Source organism: Choloepus didactylus, chromosome 1 (assembly GCF_015220235.1).
Source record: "Choloepus didactylus isolate mChoDid1 chromosome 1, mChoDid1.pri, whole genome shotgun sequence".
Taxonomy (NCBI): domain Eukaryota; kingdom Metazoa; phylum Chordata; class Mammalia; order Pilosa; family Megalonychidae; genus Choloepus; species Choloepus didactylus.
The window spans coordinates 138,980,735-139,001,074 of NC_051307.1; the positions used below are offsets into that span (position 1 = coordinate 138,980,735).

Here is a 20,340-nt window from a genome sequence, read left to right on the forward strand (position 1 = left end):
AAAAGAATGAAAGAGGACCCTATCTCACCCCCTACACAAAAATTAACTCAAAATGGACCAAAGATCTCAATATAAAGGAAAGTACCATAAAACTCCTAGAAGATAATGTAGGAAAACATCTTCAAGACCTTGTATTAGGCGGCCACTTCCTAGACTTTACACCCAAAGCACAAGCAACAAAAGAGAAAATAGATAAATGGGAACTCCTCAAGCTTAGAAGTTTCTGCATCTCAAAGGAATTTCTCAAAAAGGTAAAGAGGCAGCCAACTCAATGGGAAAAAATTTTTGGAAACCATGTATCTGACAAAAGACTGATATCTTGCATATATAAAGAAATCCTACAACTCAATGACAGTAGTACAGACGGCCCAATTATAAAATGGGCAAAAGATATGAAAAGACAGTTCTCTGAAGAGGAAATACAAATGGCCAAGAAACACATGAAAAAATGTTCAGCTTCACTAGCTATTAGAGAGATGCAAATTAAGACCACAATGAGATACCATCTAACACCGGTTAGAATGGCTGCCATTAAACAAACAGGAAACTACAAATGCTGGAGGGGATGTGGAGAAATTGGAACTCTTATTCATTGTTGGTGGGACTGTATAATGGTTCAGCCACTCTGGAAGTCAGTCTGGCAGTTCCTTAGAAAACTAGATATAGAGTTACCATTCGATCCAGCGATTACACTTCTCGGTATATACCCGGAAGATAGGAAAGTAGTGACACGAACAGATATCTGCACGCCAATGTTCATAGCAGCATTATTCACAATTGCCAAGAGATTGAAACAACCCAAATGTCCCTCAACAGATGAGTGGATAAATAAAATGTGGTATATACACACGATGGAATACTACGCGGCAGTAAGAAGGAACGATCTCGTGAAACATATGACAACATGGATGAACCTTGAATACATAATGCTGAGCGAAATAAGCCAGGCACAAAAAGAGAAATATTATATGCTACCACTAATGTGAACTTTGAAAAATGTAAAACAAATGGTTTATAATGTAGAATGTAGGGGAACTAGCAATAGAGAGCAATTAAGGAAGGGGGAACAATAATCCAAGAAGAACAGATAAGATATTTAACGTTCTGGGGATGCCCAGGAATGACTATGGTCTGTTAATTTCTGATGGATATAGTAGGAGCAAGTTCACAGAAATGTTGCTATATTAGGTAACTTTCTTGGGGTAAAGTAGGAACATGTTGGAAGTTAAGCAGTTATCTTAGGTTAGTTGTCTTTTTCTTACTCCCTTGTTATGGTCTCTTTGAAATGTTCTTTTATTGTATGTTTGTTTTCTTTTTAACTTTTTTTTCATACAGTTGATTTAAAAAAGAAGGGAAAGTTAAAAAAAAAAAAAAAAGAAAAACAAGGAAAAAAAAAAGATGTAGTGCCCCCTTGAGGAGCCTGTGGAGAATGCAAGGGTATTCGCCTACCCCACCTCCATGGTTGCTAACATGACCACAGATATAGGGGACTGGTGGTTTGATGGGTTGAGCCCTCTACTATAAGTTTTACCCTTGGGAAGATGGTTGCTGCAAAGGAGAGGCTAGGCCTCCCTATGGTTGTGCCTAAGAGCCTCCTCCCGAATGCCTCTTTTTGCTCAGATGTGGCCCTCTCTCTCTGGCTAAGCCAACTTGAAAGGTGAAATCACTGCCCTCCCCCCCACGTGGGATCAGACACCCAGGGGAGTGAATCTCCCTGGCAACGTGGAATATGACTCCCAGGGAGGAACGTAGACCCGGCATCGTGGGACGGAAAACATCTTCTTGACCAAAAGGGGGATGTGAAAGGAAATGAAATAAGCTTCAGTGGCAGAGAGATTCCAAAAGGAGCCGAGAGTTCACTCTGGTGGGCACTCTTATGCACACTTTAGACAACCCTTTTTAGGTTCTAAAGAATTGGGATCGCTGGTGGTGGATACCTGAAACTATCAAACTACAAACCAGAACCCATGAATCTCGAAGACAGTTGTATAAAAATGTAGCTTATGAGGGGTGACAATGGGATTGGGAAAGCCATAAGGACCACACTCCACTGCGTCTAGTTTATGGATGGATGAGTAGAAAAATAGGGGAAGGAAACAAACAGACAAAGGTACCCAGTGTTCTTTTTTACTTCAATTGCTCTTTTTCACTCTAATTATTATTCTTGTTATTTTTGTGTGTGTGCTAATGAAGGTGTCAGGGATTGATTTGGGTGATGAATGTACCACTATGTAATGGTACTGTAAACAATCGAAAGTACGATTTGTTTTGTATGACTGCGTGGTATGTGAATATATCTCAATAAAATGAAGATTAAAAAAAAAAAAAAAAAAACAGACAGTGCTGAGCGAAATGAGCCAGGGACAAAAAGAGAGATACTGTTTGTTACCACTAATGTGAACACTGGAAAAAAAGTAAAATAAATGGTTTATACTGTGGAATGTAGGGGACCTAGCGAAAGACAGCAAATAGTGAGGGGGGAACGATAATCTAATAACAGATAAATTATGGAAGGTAAACAATATTCTGGGAATGCTCAGGAACAACTATGGTTTGTTAATTTCTGGGGGTTGTGGTAGAAACAAGTTTGCAGAAATGTAGTTATTTAGGTTATTTGTTTTTCTTATTCCTTTGTTGAGTTATAGTCTATTTTTCTTGGGGTAGGGTAGGAACATGTTGGAAGCAATGTAGTTATTTTAGGTTATATGTTTTTTCTTAGTCCTTTGTTTTGGTTTTGAAATGTTTTTTTAGTGCTTGTTTTTAAATTTTTTGATAAAGTTAAGAAAAACAAGGAATGAGTGTGAGAAAAAGTAAATGAACAATGAGGGGAGGTGGGGAATGGAATGTTTTGGATGTTCTTTTTTATTCTAATTTTTATTTTATTTTTTGGAGTAATGAAAAGTTCAGAGATTGATTATGGTGATCAATGTACAACTATGAACAACTGATTGTGCACTTTGAAGGACTGTATGTTGTGTGAATATATCTCAATAAAACTGCATTTAAAAAATAAAAAATAAATAAATAAAAAATAAAAAATAAAAAAAAATTAAACAGACAAGTTCAGTTGACATTTTGGTTTAAAACAATATTTATTTTCTTTAGTTTCCAAAACCTGTTTGTTGCTGATCAGAAAAAAAAAGAAAAAAATGATTGCAAAGCATACAAGGGAATGAGACTGTACTACTGAGGCATGTGGTATGAAAGGAGTCAGTAAAGTCTTTGATATTGCTCAGATAAACTCTGGAATTATCTTTTTAGAGACCATATATTCAATAATCAATACCTCAGAAAAGAAATATATTACGCTTAGATTGAAATATTTGGGATATAAAAGTTAAAAAGAGTCACCAGACATGAGTCATCTTTCAGGTTTTATTTTAATCTCAAGATGGATCATTGAGGATATTGAAGTTGTAAGTATAACTGAGCAAATAACTGAGTTACAGATTCTCATTTTCCTGTTGATAACCATTTGATAACCATCCTCTTTCTTCCATCACTAGGCTGAATGATACCTAGTATCATTCTAGGAAAGAAACCTCCCTGTTCTTCACACTGGGATGTGGGTTTTCTGCTAATGTTTCTAAAGATGGTGGTGAAAACTCTTTAGAAGTGTTGGGCAATGGATGGGTAAATAGATGCTTCCCTAGAACATTCTGGGATACCATTGGCCCTCTGCAAACTGTGTTCACTGATGTAAAAGTGCTGGTGCATGATGTAAATGACCTATTTAAATTTGAGGAAGCTCATCCCATTTCTGTAGTCTAAAATGATCATTCTTAGAAAATCAGTAAATAAGTTCCTTACAGACCTCTCCTGCCAAACTGATCATCACAGTATTGCTTTCTGCTGCCAAAAGTCTGCCTGACTCTCCAGTTCAATTAATTGATATTCACAAAAATGATTTAGTTCTTTTTCTGAGGACAGAGTCCTTTCTCATCCTTTCAGATTTCTAGAGTCAGGTATCTACATGAGCTTTTGATTTATCAGCCATTCTACATATTCTGTTTTCCCATACATTTAATTCACATGCACAAAAATATATACAGGTCATTTTCAAAGTTTCATATCCAGAAGAAGACTGAAGATATTTTTATAACATTTCCATTATGAGAATTAAATTCCAGTTACCTCTGGCTAATCAGAGGGCAAATATCTATTATTCAATTCATCCTAAAAATATCTTGCATTCTATACCCACTCTAGTAATGATTTATTTTTATGCCATTTGGCATTCACTCTATAATCAGCTTAATAACTGCTTTGATGACATCTTAACTCCCTCCATTTTTATTTTGTAAGCAGAGGAATGTTTTTAAACTCACAAACTTTCCCACTTCTTCTACTCCAGGAAAATCTGGAGCAAGTAGGCCCTGCCTGCCCTCTGGGAGAAACTTGTCCATTCCCATTATGACTTCAAGGAAGAACTGAAGTTCATTGACATCTCCAGTCTTTCAATCTTCTCTGAATGCCAGAGGGTCCTTTGCAGCACAAATTCTCTTAACAAACCCCCTGCTGAAAGTGAAAGTTTATGAGCTGTAATTTTTGACTCAATCAGAGAAAATTTGTCTTTTCCAGGAAAACATTAATAGGATAAAGTAAAAGATGTCACTTTTGGTCACCATTATATTACGCTGTTTAATCTAAATTTCTAAATCAGACCATGACATCAGAACAAAAACATATTCAAGGGCCAAATTTTTTATCCATCACTGAAGATTACTTGTGTCTATGATATCCTCTACTATGCACTCCATAAACGAAACCATTGTGAAATGTTTGAACGAAATGGTTAACACCTACCATATTAAAAAATATGCCAATTAATGCTAATTGGTTTCTTAAAGAATGAGACTTCATATAAAATGCTAAGACTACACTGTCAGAATCTGATTCCTCTATTTCACCCCAGAGCATCAGATAGTTGCTGCAGGAGACACATGAAAGAGAATGCAACCATGTCAACATCTCAGCTTGGAAGGACACATGTAAATCATATCCCTAGTCATCCAGAGCAATGTTCGACACTGTGGTATTGTTCAGCTCACTGCTCATGGAGGCTGAAGTTAGTTGGTTGGTCTTATCTGCAGTAGGGACTCTTCTACCAACAGTTTCATCGGTGTTCCTCTTTGGTCTCAGCAGAATAATGAAACACTTGGGAGCAAATATGCAACCCAACAAACCATAGCTGGATGCCAAGATGGCAAATATTTCTACAGCCACTTTGAACTTGCCTTTGGTGCTCAAGTAAGCAGGGACAAAAGAGATCCAGACAATGAAAAAGGCTAACATCCCAAAGGTGATGCATTTTTCTTCATAGTAATTATCTGGCAACCATCGAGCCACAAAGGTCATAAGAAAGCATAGCAAGGCCAGGAAGACGTCAATCCCAAATATGGTGCATAAAAATTCTATGGAACCTTCATCGCATTCCAGAATGATCTTTATATTTTGTGATTCCATGTTCTTGTACACTCTTGGGGGTTCCCATATCAAGTAGGCTGTGCATATGCAGATCTCAACTAGAACAGAGATTAGCGCTATGATTTTCCGATAGACGGGGTGGATGGATGTAAGTCGGGTTTTGGATTTAGAAATTCTGTAAGCTAAAAACAATGAAATAGTCTTTCCTAGAATGCAAGAGAGGCAAAGAGAAAAGCCAAATGCTAGAGTGACTTGGCGGGCCATGCAAGACCAGTTGTATGGCTTCCCAATGAAAAGCATGGAAGACAGCAGTATGATGACAAGAGAAACCTGAATGAGAAAGCTCAGCTCCCGGAAATTGGCATTCACAAGGGGCATGTCCCTGTATATCACATACACAACTGTGACTGCCAAGACCACAAGTGCCCCAAAGATAGAGAGGATGACAAGTGTGAATCCCAAGGCCTCTTCATAAGCAAGGAATTCCACCTCTTTCAGCACACACTCATTCTTTTGTGTATTTGACCAATAGTCTTCACCACATTGATCACACTCCCTTTGACCTATTGAACAAAGAACAGAGAATTGACTGGAAGGGTACCAGATTTTCTCCTTGAGCTGTGAATGGCCCAGAGCAGCCAAAGGCCTATAATAAGGACTCTGAAAATTCTTTTATACCATATTACCTCAAAAGAAATGATAAAACGTCCAGATAATATTACAGATTAAGAAATATTTTCAGTTTTGTAAATTCGGTCTGCCTTCTTGGAATTATTTAATTGTGAAGGGAGGTGAATATTCTCATAAAACCCATTACAATATACAAATGATTTCTCATATGTGAGAAAATGAAACAACCAAAGTGAAACAATCAACAGGATTTTGACAGGGATAAGACTGATTAAAATACAAGTGCTTCAATCTTCAACACCACCCCCACCTACTAGAGAGAATTTTGTCTTTGTCCACTCAGATTTTCCTTTCCCCACCCTCTAAGGAGAGTTGTTTCTCCTCAGGGCATAGCAGATTTGAGAGACTGTGCAAAGAAGGACTGAGGAAAAGAAGGGAAACAAAAAACAACAACTGTATTGTTGTTGAGAGCGAGTTTGGGGCATTTCTCTGGGAGGAGGGTCCAAGGGAGAATATTGGGACTATCTGAGATGGGTTTGTAGCAGGTTATGAAATGCATCGCTCTGATGTTCTTTGAAAGATGCAGGTAAGGATGGGAATTCCTTTTCAATCACTTTCGACTGCCGGACTGGGTTTCTCTGGGTGTAACTCCGTGCAGAGGCTGGGCCGTGTGAGAACCAGGGAACTGTTCAAGTTACATTTTTTAAATTCTCTGTTAGATGAATTGCTTTTGAGGGCCATTTGGGGAAAGATATTTGTGTTATCTTTAACAGAAGATTTTTATCCCTACACACTTAAAATATGTGGACTCTGCCATTCTGTAAATAAACCCATTCCAACTTGCATCACAAAGCTAAGCACACTAAGCCCAACTAAAATCCTGGTCATAAATAGCAGCAATTTAGTGGGTTGTAGTGAAAAATTCATAGAGCAGTAGTTACAGAATTCATTGGCCCTACAAACTTTGAGGAATTATGATCCTAAGCCAATTGCCTTTAAGGACAGAAAAGCAAACTATAATGATTTAGTCCTCATTTAATCTTCTAGTTCCAAACAGAGATCATTGGGTAGATGATACAACTGTAATTCACCTTTCCCCATGTATGAACAACATAACTAGTATTTAATCTATTTCAAAAGTCAAAATAACTTTAAAATACTTTTTATGAATCCATTTACTCACATTTTGCATTTCACATGTTTTCATTTATATTTTCTTCTTTTAGCTTCACAGTTGTAAGTCTTCCCAACTGTAGCAGCTTTAGAACTGAAACCCAATATTATGCCTTTTTCAGAGCACACCGAACCAATGGTTTGATGGATTATAATAACTTTTATTATAAATTGTTCTTTATAAAGGTAAGTAAGCAGGGACAAAAGAGATTCAAACAATGAAAAAGGCACATGTGTCAACACATGCTTAACCTAATTGCATCTTAATACAGATGACAAAAGGGATCATCTGTACCTGCTTCCCGTGATACATGTCCATCTGCACATGGGATGCAGTCAAAGCAGCATATCGGTTCTCCCTGACGAATCCCCTTCCGGGTCCCAGGAAGACACACATCAGTACACACTGAATAAGGAAGCTAGCAAAGACAAACACAACACATGTAACATTGTCTCCACCACTCGTGAGGCTGAGAAAATTCCAGTCTGGATTGCCATGGAAGATTTGTAATATCCTGGGAAACCCAAGATACCTGGGCTAGAATAATGGACAAAGAGAATAATAACACAGAGAACCTAGAGATGCATTTTGCTAAAAGTCTTATGGGTGATTCTATAAATGTAAAGCTAATTCTAAAGCTAGCTCTTTCTAAACCCCAGAACCCAGACCAGGCCCCATGCTCAGGGATCTCTGAGAAGGGGACAGAATGACAAGTCTGTTCCTAGTTGTAGAGGTATCTGTGACCCCAAATCTTCTTGATTTGCTGAAAAAGATTTCTTCTCAGCAAGGTCACCCCAATAGATTCTTAAAGTTTAAGATGTGCCACGAGGTTCAGTAGAAAAGAAAAATGAAAGCTTTTTTCTGTGGGAAAAATTAGGAGGATGAAAAGGAAAAGTGGACAGGACATAGCACTAGAATATTTTCTTCCTAAAAGAGTTTAAAGAGCTCAATGATGAACACATGCCTCCCTTTACATTCTACATTGATGTGCACCTTGAAATCTAGTATAAAGTCAATATTTGTAAATTGGTTTCTATCTTAATGTACTGGAGCATTTCCTATTTGAAAGGGAGATGAAATGCATTTTTCCATGAAGCAAAGATTAATTTTGATTAATTTTGGAAAGTGAATAATCACATTTATATTCATTTTGGAAATTAGAATTTTGATGTGTTGTTTTCCAGGGTACATCTGTGTTCAATATCATGGAAAATATTAGAAATCTCTGAGCTAGGTGATGATATGTAACATTATAGAAGAATAAATTATTACATACAATAGATAGGCTTCTTATAAGTTGCATGTCTATTAAATCATATTTTAAATGTACTTTGAGGAATTGCTATTATAAGCAGGAGTGACAACAAAGCACTCTCAATCTGAAAGATAAATGATAAAATCATCACTGAATGAACTGGATTTCCTCACTCCTGACCCAATCTTCTGGAATGGTCTCTCCATATACCTTTCTTTGAAAATCATAATGAACAACAGGTTGATGCCTTTTTACTCCATTTCTCAGTATCCCTTCCCTCTCAACCCCTGTGATCTAGCTTTCAACCCACTCACTTCTTCTTGCCGTGTCTGATAGTTTTCCCTCTAGCCACATTCTCCTTTGTCTTTCTTCAATATCTGATACTTTCAATTAACCCTCCTTGAAATGTTGATTCCCCTGGCTTGTACTAGATCCTTCTATTTATTTTATTGCTTTGATTTCCTGTACCTTGCTCATCACTGTGGGCATTTTCTTGGATTTGGTCCTAGACCCTCTGCGTTTCTCTCTATATATAAAGTAGTTCATTCATTCTCATGTCCTTGACCAGCACTTCTATAGAACTCCCAAATCCTGATCTCTAACACCTACTTTTCCCACCTGACCTCTAATTCCATTTTCTAAATTTCTGGCATATCCCTCTTTGAGGTTCTGCCATCCCCCCAAATTCAAAATGTCTTAACCACCCCATCAACTCTATTCCCCCTCCCAAATCCCCCCATTTCGGTCACTGACACCAATATTCTCACCCATAATCTCTCCAACCTCATCTTCAGCTACTTGCTTGTGTGCACCCTCTTTTTCACTCAGGCCCATCTGCTCACCCATCCCCAGATTCAGCTTACCACCATGCCTTATACTGTCATCTAACTGTTTCATGCAGACCACTTCCAAATCCAATCTGTCTGCAGACCCATTGGCTTCTTTCTGTGATGTATCCAGAATCTACTTCCTACCACCCCTCCACCTCGTTTAACCTGGTCCGACATACCTTCATTAATTCCCCTGGATTATTTTATTGCACATATGCTATTAAGCATTTGAAATGTGGCTTGATAAGGCATGGATTCTCTTTATATAAGTTTTGCTCAAATATCACCCCAGCGAGGTCTTGCCTGACCTTAGAGCTGACAGCTGTCCCCTTCCAGATCACGGTCCCCCAGAGCCTCAGGGTCTCCCCCACCCTTTAACCCCTCCCTCCCAGCTTTTCACTGTTGCTTTCTGTGTATAGCTCCCTAGATCTCTCACTTTTTTAAAAACCCGTTTTGTGTAGGAAAAAAATGTAGAATTACAAGACAAACACCACCAACCCCCAACCCTCCCTTTCTCATTTCCTGTTTATTTTTTTCTCCCTAATATTGTCACCCATTAAAATACTCATAATTTACTTATTTATTATGTTCATTACCTATTTCTTCCAATGGCAATGTTTGCTCCATTAGTCAGGAATTTGTTCTGTTTTGTACACTAACAAATCCCCAGTACCTAGAACAGTGTCTAGCACATATTATATTGTTCTCAATAAATATCTGCTCAATTAATTAATTAATTAGATTGTAAATACCATGAAGGCAGTTATGTTGCTGCAATGCTTAAGAGAGAGTTGGGATTTATAGTAGTAGATGCTTTTTAAACTTGTATGGAATTATTGGACACAATTTCACTGTATAAATATAATCCAAATTTTAATAAACATAATAAGAAAAATAAAATTACTATGCTCTACTGAAACATTATTAAAATGGAAATCTGCTACTGCATTTTACTATCTTTTAGCAATTTTTAATAAAACAAGCATTCTATGAACCTTGTATATGCAACCAGTAACATCATCCCCTTTTTCATGCAATACATTATATTGAGGCACCTGCTATTTGCCTAGCACTAAGAATACAAAATGAAAAGTTCTCATGCCCCATCCATTAATAAGTTCATCATCCAGGGGGACAGCTCTGGATCTCTGAAAGATGTATAATACTCTAGGTCTAGGGCAGCTCTTGTCTGTAACAGAACTTTCTGCAGTGATAAAAATGGCTATTATCTGTGCTGTCCAATATGGTAGCCCCTAGCCAACAGGCTCTTGGACACTTGAAATGTGGCTAATGTGACTAAGGAAGTGAATTTTAAGTTTATTTAATTTTAGTTAAATTTTTAAAGCTACATGTAGCTAGAGGTTACCATATTGGACAGTGAAGCTCTAGGACAAAGAATTAGAATGTAGCAGAGAGCTCTGGCCTATGGTGGCAAACAATGATAAGCTTTTATTTTTTACATCCTGCCATCTTGTATTCAAGTGCTGCCTAAGGATGTGCTAAGAAAGGGAGGAATTAGCCTCTATGTGTGTTTGGGGGTGGGTGGGTGGGTATGCTTTTGGTGAGTGTATGAAAGTCTATGTTTATTGCTGCCCATGAAAAACAGAAAGCAATAGACCCACAGATACAAAAAAGACCTTATGTGTATCTGAAACAGGGTAGGAACTCAGAAGCTTAATTTCCTTGTCTCTCATTCTTAGATCCTGTCTCAGCATGATTTGGTAGACTGTTTGGGGGCCTCAGATCTCAGATCAAAACAGCCACACAGGAAGAATCAAGATGCATGAACAAGAAGTAAGACAAAGAAAGAGGAAAAAAAAAAAAAAAAGTCCTGTGGCAGCAAAGGAAAGCCATTCTCTGCTATATTGACACCAACTCTCTCACATTCTCCTGGTTCCTCCATTCTGAGATTCACAGGGAAGATTAAGTTGCCAATACTTTCCCACCACTCGATCATGTTATGGTAACATTACAAGTCACTCCATAGTAAACACTAAACTAGAATATCAAAAATCCTATAGTTCTACTCTCCCAGAAGTAATAGTTCGTTAAAGGTAAAAAAAAGTCCTATTGTCTGATACGTGATGGGGTTCCCCCTTCAGTTCCCTAGTCTTTATCTATATATTGAGTACCCAGGGGACCCATCTCTAGTTCACCAACCACTTGTCTTTTAAAATGTTCAGAGCTGCAGGCTTGAGTACTTCTGTTGCTATAGGAGGAGGAGAAAGAAAAATCATAGTAGTAATGAATAATAAATAAGGAAGTAAATAATAAGTCATTATTAATAGCAATGAATGACAATAATAAAAGTAAAAATAATGAAAATAAAAGCTTTTTACCTGGGGTAAGCACTTTACATCCTTACCTCTACTACTTTCCACCACAATTCTGAAAACAATATTTTGAAAAGATTGTAAAGATTTATGAAATCAGCTTTCTCATCTATAATCTCTTAATAAAGCATGTTTTGAATGATACATATAAGTTTATTAATGAAGCATAATTCCCTGCACACCTACACATATAATACTGGTAGCTAGTTTTCATTCCTTACCTCATATTATGAACTGGTAAATCCTCTTTCCCGTTCTATGACTAGGGGGATAAATAAGAAGAAAAAATGGAGGAATCAAGGCAGTCCCTCCAGAACTACCATCAAAGAGAAAAGAGGAGGACTTCTGGGTTACCCCAAAAGGTAATTGCAACTGCTAAACGACGAATCTCTCCATACATCCTCTGAAAAAGGTCATCCAAAAAGATTTGGGGCAAGATCCCTCCCACCCCAAAAAAAGAACAAATAAAACTACACATAACCCATGTCTTCAGCATCATAATGCCCTTGAGAATACATCAATTTCCAAGTACTAAAAACTAGAAAAATTGTCATTAAATTCCAGCAAGGCTATCTCTGCTGTTCCTACCCCAATCCTGAGTGTGTAGAAAATAAGGGGAATCTGGAGAAACTGCAGAAAATAGTAAGGGTAGCAGAGAAACTAGGGTTGAGGGAAAGCAGATAAAATCATTCTTGGGAAGATTAAGTCCCATCCTAAATGAAAACAGGTCCAAAATCCTGTGGATTCAGGACTGGCTATAAGGAAAGGACTTGAAATGGGAATCAAAATGACATTTTCAGGAAGGTACCATTTCAGTGGAACCAGAGGGTACAGAATGAGAGAGAAGTGCCTTTTGAGATGTGGTGGGAAGGAAGGAAAATGAGAAATTAAGGATTCTGCAGATACAAGGGATAGCCAAAAAAATCAAATGACACCTTAATTCTCTCCCCCACTACAAAAAGCCATTCATTAAATAAACTGCACTTTACCATCAGGAAAGGTAGTCTTGAAATAGGAATCCCGTAAGTCACCCCAAACCTCACCCTTGTCCATAAAAAAAATGACCAAACATAAAAGTGTGCCTACATGCAAGTCTACTACAGGAAGAAAACAGAAAATAAAAATCAATGAGGAGGAGGGGCAAGATGGCAGACTGGTGAGCTGTATGTTTTAGTTACTCCTCCAGGAAAGTAGGTAGAAAGCCAGGAACTGCGTGGACTGGACACCACAGAGCAATCTGACTTTGGGCATACTTCATACAACACTCATGAAAACGTGGAACTGCTGAGATCAGCGAAATCTGTAAGTTTTTGCGGCCAGGGGACCCGCGCCCCTCCCTGCCAGGCTCAGTCCCGTGGGAGGAGGGGCTGTCAGCTCCGGGAAGGAGAAGGGACAACTGCAGTGGCAGCCCTTATCGGAAACTCATTCTACTGATCCAAACTCCAACCATAGATAGACTGAGACCAGACACCAGAGAATCTGAGAGCAGCCAGCCCAGCAGAGAGGAGACAGGCATAGAGAAAAAAAACAACACGAAAAACTCCAAAATAAAAGCGGAGGATTTTTGGAGTTCTGGTGAACATAGAAAGGTGAAGGGCAGAGCTCAGGCCTGAGCTAAGGCCCTGAGGCGCATATGCAAATCCCGAAGAAAAGCTGATCTCTCTGCCCTGTGGACCTTTCCTTAATGGCCCTGGTTGCTTTGTCTCTTAGCATTTCAATAACCCATTAGATCTCTGAGGAGGGCCCTTTTTTTTTTTTTTTTTTTTTAAACCTTTTTTCATTTTCTAAAACAATTACTCTAAGAAGCCCAATACAGAAAGCTTCAAAGACTTGCAATTTGGGCAGGTCAAGTCAAGAGCAGAACTAAGAGAGCTCTGAGACAAAAGGCAATAATCCAGTGGCTGAGAAAATTCACTAAACACCACAACTTCCCAAGAAAAGAGGGGTGTCCGCTCACAGCCATCATCCTGGTGGACAGGAAACACTCCTGCCCATCGCCAGCCCCATAACTCAGAGCTGCGCCAGACAACCCAGTGTGACGGAAGTGCTTCAAATAACAGGCACACACCACAAAACTGGGCGTGGACATTAGCCTTCCCTGCAACCTCAGCTGATTGTCCCAGAGTTGGGAAGGTGGAGCAGTGTGAATTAACAAAGCCCCATTCAGCCATCATTTCAGCAGACTGGGAGCCTCCCTACACAGCCCAGCAGCCCAGAACTGCCCTGGGGGGACGGCACTCACCTGTGACATAGCACAGTCATCCCTCAACAGAGGACCCGGGGTGCACAGCCTGGAAGAGGGGCCCACTTGCAAGTCTCAGGAGCCATACGCCAATACCAAGGACTTGTGGGTCAGTGGCAGAGACAAACTGTGGCAGGACTGAACTGAAGGATTAGACTATTGCAGCAGCTTTAAAACTCTAGGATCACCAGGGAGATTTGATTGTTAGAGCCACCCCCCATCCCTGACTGCCCAGAAACACACCCCATATACAGGGCAGGCAACACCAACTACACACGCAAGCTTGGTACACCAATTGGACCCCACAAGACTCACTCCCCCACTCACCAAAAAGGCTAAGCAGGGGAGAACTCGCTTGTGGAGAACAGGTGGCTCGTGGATGCCACCTGCTGGTTAGTTAGAGAAAGTGTACTCCATGAAGCTGTAGATCTGATAAATTAGAGATAAGGACTTCAATTGGTCTACACATCCTAAAAGAACCCTATCAAGTTCAGCAAATGCCACGAGGCCAAAAACAACAGAAAATTATAAAGCATATGAAAAAAACAGACGATATGGATAACCCAAGCCCAAGCACCCAAGTCAAAAGATCAGAAGAGACACAGCACCTAGAGAAGCTACTCAAAGAACTAAAGATGAACAATGAGACCCTAGTACGGGATACAAAGGAAATCAAGAAGACCCTAGAAGAGCATAAAGAAGACATTGCAAGACTAAATAAAAAAATGGATGATCTTTTGGAAATTAAAGAAACTGTTGACCAAATTAAAAAAATTCTGGACACTCATAGTACAAGACTAGAGGAAGTTGAACAACGAATCAGTGACCTCGAAGATGACAGAATGGAAAATGAAAGCATAAAAGAAAGAATGGGGAAAAAAATTGAAAAAATCGAAATGGACCTCAGGGATATGATAGATAATATGAAACGTCTGAATAGAAGACTCATTGGTGTCCCAGAAGGGGAAGAAAACGGTAAAGGTCTAGGAAGAGTATTCAAAGAAATGGTTGGGGAAAACTTCCGAAATCTTCTAAACAACATAAATACACAAATCATAAATGCTCAGCGAACTCCAAATAGAATAAATCCAAATAAACCCACTCCGAGACATATACTGATCACACTGTCAAACACAGAAGAGAAGGAGCAAGTTCTGAAAGCAGCAAGAGAAAAGCAATTCACCACATACAAAGGAAACAGCATAAGGCTAAGCAGTGACTACTCAGCAGCCACCATGGAGGCGAGAAGGCAGTGGCACGATATATTTAAAATTCTGAGTGAGAAAAATTTCCAGCCAAGAATACTTTATCCAGCAAAGCTCTCCTTCAAATTTGAGGGAGAGCTTAAATTTTTCACAGACAAAGAAATGCTGAGAGAATTTGCTAACAAGAGACCTGCCCTACTGGAAATACTAAAGGGGGCCCTACAGACAGAGAAACAAAGAAAGGACAGACAGACTTGGAGAAAGGTTCAGTACTAAAGAGATTCAGTATGGGTACAATAAAGGATATTAATAGACAGAGGGGAAAAATATGACAAACATAAACCAAAGGATAAGATGGCTGATTCAAGAAATGCCTTCACGGTTATAACGTTGAATGTAAATGGATTAAACTCCCCAATTAAAAGATATAGATTCGCAGAATGGATCAAAAAAAATGAACCATCAATATGTTGCATACAAGAGACTCATCTTAGACACAGGGACACAAAGAAACTGAAAGTGAAAGGATGGAAAAAATATTTCATGCAAGCTACAGCCAAAAGAAAGCAGGTGTAGCAATATTAATCTCAGATAAAATAGACTTTAAATGCAGGGATGTTTTGAGAGACAAAGAAGGCCACTACATACTAATAAAAGGGGCAATTCAGCAAGAAGAAATAACAATCGTAAATGTCTATGCACCCAATCAAGGTGCCACAAAATACATGAGAGAATCACTGGCAAAACTAAAGGAAGCAATTGATGTTTCCACAATAATTGTGGGAGACTTCAACACATCACTCTCTCCTATAGATAGATCAACCAGACAGAAGACCAATAAGGAAATTGAAAACCTAAACAATCTGATAAATGAATTAGATTTAACAGACATATACAGGACATTACATCCCAAATCACCAGGATACACATACTTTTTTAGTGCTCACGGAACTTTCTCCAGAATAGATCATATGCTGGGACATAAAACAAGCCTCAATAAATTTAAAAAGATTGAAATTATTCAAAGCACATTCTCTGACCACAATGGAATACAATTAGAAGTCAATAACCATCAGAGACTTAGAAAATTCACAAATACCTGGAGGTTAAACAACACACTCCTAAACAATCAGTGGGTTAAAGAAGAAATAGCAAGAGAAATTGCTAAATATATAGAGACGAATGAAAATGAGAACACAACATAACAAAACCTATGGGATGCAGCAAAAGCAGTGCTAAGGGGCAAATTTATAGCACTAAACACATATATTAAAAAGGAAGAAAGAGCCAAAATCAAAGAACTAATGGATCAACTGAAGAAGCTAGAAAATGAACAACAAACCAATCCTAAACCAAGTAGAAGAAAAGAAATAACAAGGATTAAAGCAGAAATAAATGACATAGAGAACAAAAAAACAATAGAGAGGATAAATATCACCAAAAGTTGGTTCTTTGAGAAGATCAACAAGATTGACAAGCCCCTAGCTAGACTGACAAAATCAAAAAGAGAGAAGACCCATATAAACAAAATAATGAATGAAAAAGGTGACATAACTGCAGATCCTGAAGAAATTAAAAAAATTATAAGAGTATACTATGAACAACTGTATGGCAACAAACTGGATAATGTAGAGGAAATGGACAATTTCCTGGAAACATATGAACAACCTAGACTGACCAGAGAAGAAATAGAAGACCTCAACCAACCCATCACAAGCAAAGAGATCCAATAAGTCATCAAAAATCTTCCCACAAATAAATGCCCAGGCCCAGATGGCTACACAGGGGAATTCTACCAGACTTTCCAGAAAGAACTGACACCAATCTTACTCAAACTCTTTCAAAACATTGAAGAAAATGGAACACTACCTAACTCATTTTATGAAGCTAACATCAATCTAATACCAAAACCAGGCAAAGATGCTACAAAAAGGAAAACTACCAGCCAATCTCCCTAATGAATACAGATGCAAAAATCCTCAACAAAATACTTGCAAATCGAATCCAAAGACACATTAAAAAAATCATACACCATGACCAAGTGGGGTTTATTCCAGGCATGCAAGGATGGTTCAACATAAGAAAATCAATCAATGTATTACAACACATTAACAAGTCAAAAGGGAAAAATCAATTGATCATCTCAATAGATGCTGAAAAAGCATTTAACAAAATCCAACATCCCTTTTTGATAAAAACACTTCAAAAGATATGAATTGAAGGAAACTTCCTCAACATGATAAAGAGCATATATGAAAAACCCACAGCCAGCATAGTACTCAATGGTGAGAGACTGAAAGCCTTCCCTCTAAGAACAGGAACAAGACAAGGATGCCCGCTGTCACCACTGTTATTCAACATTGTGCTGGAAGTGCTAGCCAGGGCAATCCGGCAAGACAAAGAAATAAAAGGCATCCAAATTGGAAAAGAAGAAGTAAAACTGTCATTGTTTGCAGATGATATGATCTTATATCTAGAAAACCCTGAGAAATCGACGATACAGCTACTAGACCTAATAAACAAATTTAGCAAAGTAGTGGGATACAAGGTTAATGCACATAAGTCAGTAATGTTTCTATATGCTAGAAATGAACAAACTGAAGAGACACTCAAGAAAAAGATACCATTTTCAATAGCAACTAAAAAAATCAAGTAACTAGGAATAAACTTAACCAAAGATGTAAAAGACCTATACAAAGAAAACTACATAACTCTACTAAAAGAAATAGAAGGGGACCTTAAAAGATGGAAAAATATTCCATGTTCATGGATAGGAAGACTAAATGTCATTAAGATGTCAATTCTACCCAAACTCATCTACAGATTCAATGCAATCCCAATCAAAATTCCAACAACCTACTTTGCAGACTTGGAAAAGCTAGTTATCAAATTTATTTGGAAAGGGAAGATGCCTCGAATTGCTAAAGACACTCTAAAAAAGAAAAACGAAGTGGGAGGACTTACACTCCCTGACTTTGAAGCTTATTATAAAGCCACAGTTGCCAAAACAGCATGGTACTGGCACAAAGATAGACATATAGATCAATGGAATCGAATTGAGAATTCGGAGATAGACCCTCAGATCTATGGCCGACTGATCTTTGATAAGGCCCCCAAAGTCACTGAACTGAGTCATAATGGTCTTTTCAACAAATGGGGCTGGGAGAGTTGGATATCCATATCCAAAAGAATGAAAGAGGACCCCTACCTCAACCCCTACACAAAAATTAACTCAAAATAGACCAAAGATCTCAATATAAAAGAAAGTACCATAAAACTCCTAGAAGATAATATAGGAAAACATCTTCAAGACCTTGTATTAGGCGGCCACTTCCTAGACTTTACACCCAAAGCACAAGCAACAAAAGAGAAAATAGATAAATGGGAACTCCTCAAGCTTAGAAGTTTCTGCACCTCAAAGGAATTTCTCAAAAAGGTAAAGAGGCGGCCAACTCAATGGGGAAAAAATTTTTGGAAACCATGTATCTGACAAAAGACTGATATCTTGCATATATAAAGAAATCCTACAACTCAATGACAATAGTACAGACGGCCCAATTATAAAATGGGCAAAAGATATGAAAAGACAGTTCTCTGAAGAGGAAATACAAATGGCCAAAAAAACACATGAAAAAATGTTCAGCTTCACTAGCTATTATAGAGATGCAAATGAAGACCACAATGAGATACCATCTAACACCGGTTAGAATGGCTGCCATTAAACAAACAGGAAACTACAAATGCTGGAGGGGATGTGGAGAAATTGGAACTCTTATTCACTGTTGGTGGGACTGTATAATGGTTCAGCCACTCTGGAAGTCAGTCTGGCAGTTCCTTAAAAACTAGATATAGAGTTACCATTCGACCCAGCGATTGCACTTCTCGGTATATACCCGGAAGATCGGAAAGCAGTGACACAAACAGATATCTGCACGCCAGTGTTCATAGCAGCATTATTCACAATTGCCAAGAGATGGAAACAACCCAAATGTCCTTCAACAGATGAGTGGATAAATAAAATGTGGTATATACACACGATGTAATACTACGCGGCAGTAAGAAGGAACGATCTCGTGAAACATATGACAACATGGATGAACCTTGAATACATAATGCTGAGCGAAATAAGCCAGGCACAAAAAGAGAAATATTATATGCTACCACTAATGTGAACTTTGAAAAATGTAAAACAAATGGTTTATAATGTAGAATGTAGGGGAACTAGCAATAGAGAGCAATTAAGGAAGGGGGAACAATAATCCAAGAAGAACAGATAAGCTATTTAACGTTCTGGAGATGCCCAGGAATGACTATAGTCTGTTAATTTCTGATGGATATAGTAGGAGCAAGTTCACAGAAATGTTGCTATATTAGGTAACTTTCTTGGGGTAAAGTAGGAACATGTTGGAAGTTAAGCAGTTATCTTAGGTTAGTTGTCTTTTTCTTACTCCCTTGTTATGGTCTCTTTGAAATGTTCTTTTATTGTATGTTTGTTTTCTTTTTAACTTTTTTTTTCATACAGTTGATTTAAAAAAGAAGGGAAAGTTAAAAAAAAAAGAAAAAGAAAAACAAGGAAAAAAAAAAAGATGTAGTGCCCCCTTGAGGAGCCTGTGGAGAATGCAGGGGTATTCGCCTTCCCCACCTCCATGGTTGCTAACATGACCACAGACATAGGGGACTGGTGGTTTGATGGGTTGAGCCCTCTACCACAGGTTTTACCCTTGGGAAGACGGTTGCTGCAAAGGAGAGGCTAGGCCTCCCTATGGTTGTGCCTAAGAGCCTCCTCCTGAATGCCTCTTTGTTGCTCAGATGTGGCCCTCTCTCTCTGGCTAAGCCAACTTGAAAGGTGAAATCACTGCCCTCCCCCCTACGTGGAATCAGACACCCAGGGGAGTGAATCTCCCTGGCAACGTGGAATATGACTCCCGGGGAGGAATGTAGACCTGGCATCGTGGGACGGAGAACATCTTCTTGACCAAAAGGGGGATGTGAAAGGAAATGAAATAAGCTTCAGTGGCAGAGAGATTCCAAAAGGAGCTGAGAGTTCACTCTGGTGGGCACTCTTATGCACACTTTAGACAACCCTTTTTAGGTTCTAAAGAATTGGGATCGCTGGTGGTGGATACCTGAAACTATCAAACTACAACCCAGAACCCGTGAATCTCGAAGACAGTTGTATAAAAATGTAGCTTATGAGGGGTGACAGTGGGATTGGGAAAGCCATAAGGACCACACTCCACTTTG

The 20,340-nt window shown here is 38.6% G+C and overlaps 1 protein-coding gene across 1 annotated transcript in view; it reads right to left on the minus strand.

The window, feature by feature from the left end:
- Positions 1–5,004: 5,004 nt before the first annotated feature.
- The window catches only part of LOC119527399 (vomeronasal type-2 receptor 1-like), a 39,364-nt gene continuing 24,028 nt past the window's right edge, over positions 5,005–20,340 (minus strand). The window contains exons 5-6 of the mRNA XM_037827362.1: positions 7,526–7,649; positions 5,005–5,990 (exon numbers count right to left, since the gene is read on the minus strand). Coding sequence (XP_037683290.1) covers positions 5,005–5,990; positions 7,526–7,649 — 1,110 coding nt within the window. The remainder of the gene's footprint in view (positions 5,991–7,525; positions 7,650–20,340) is intronic.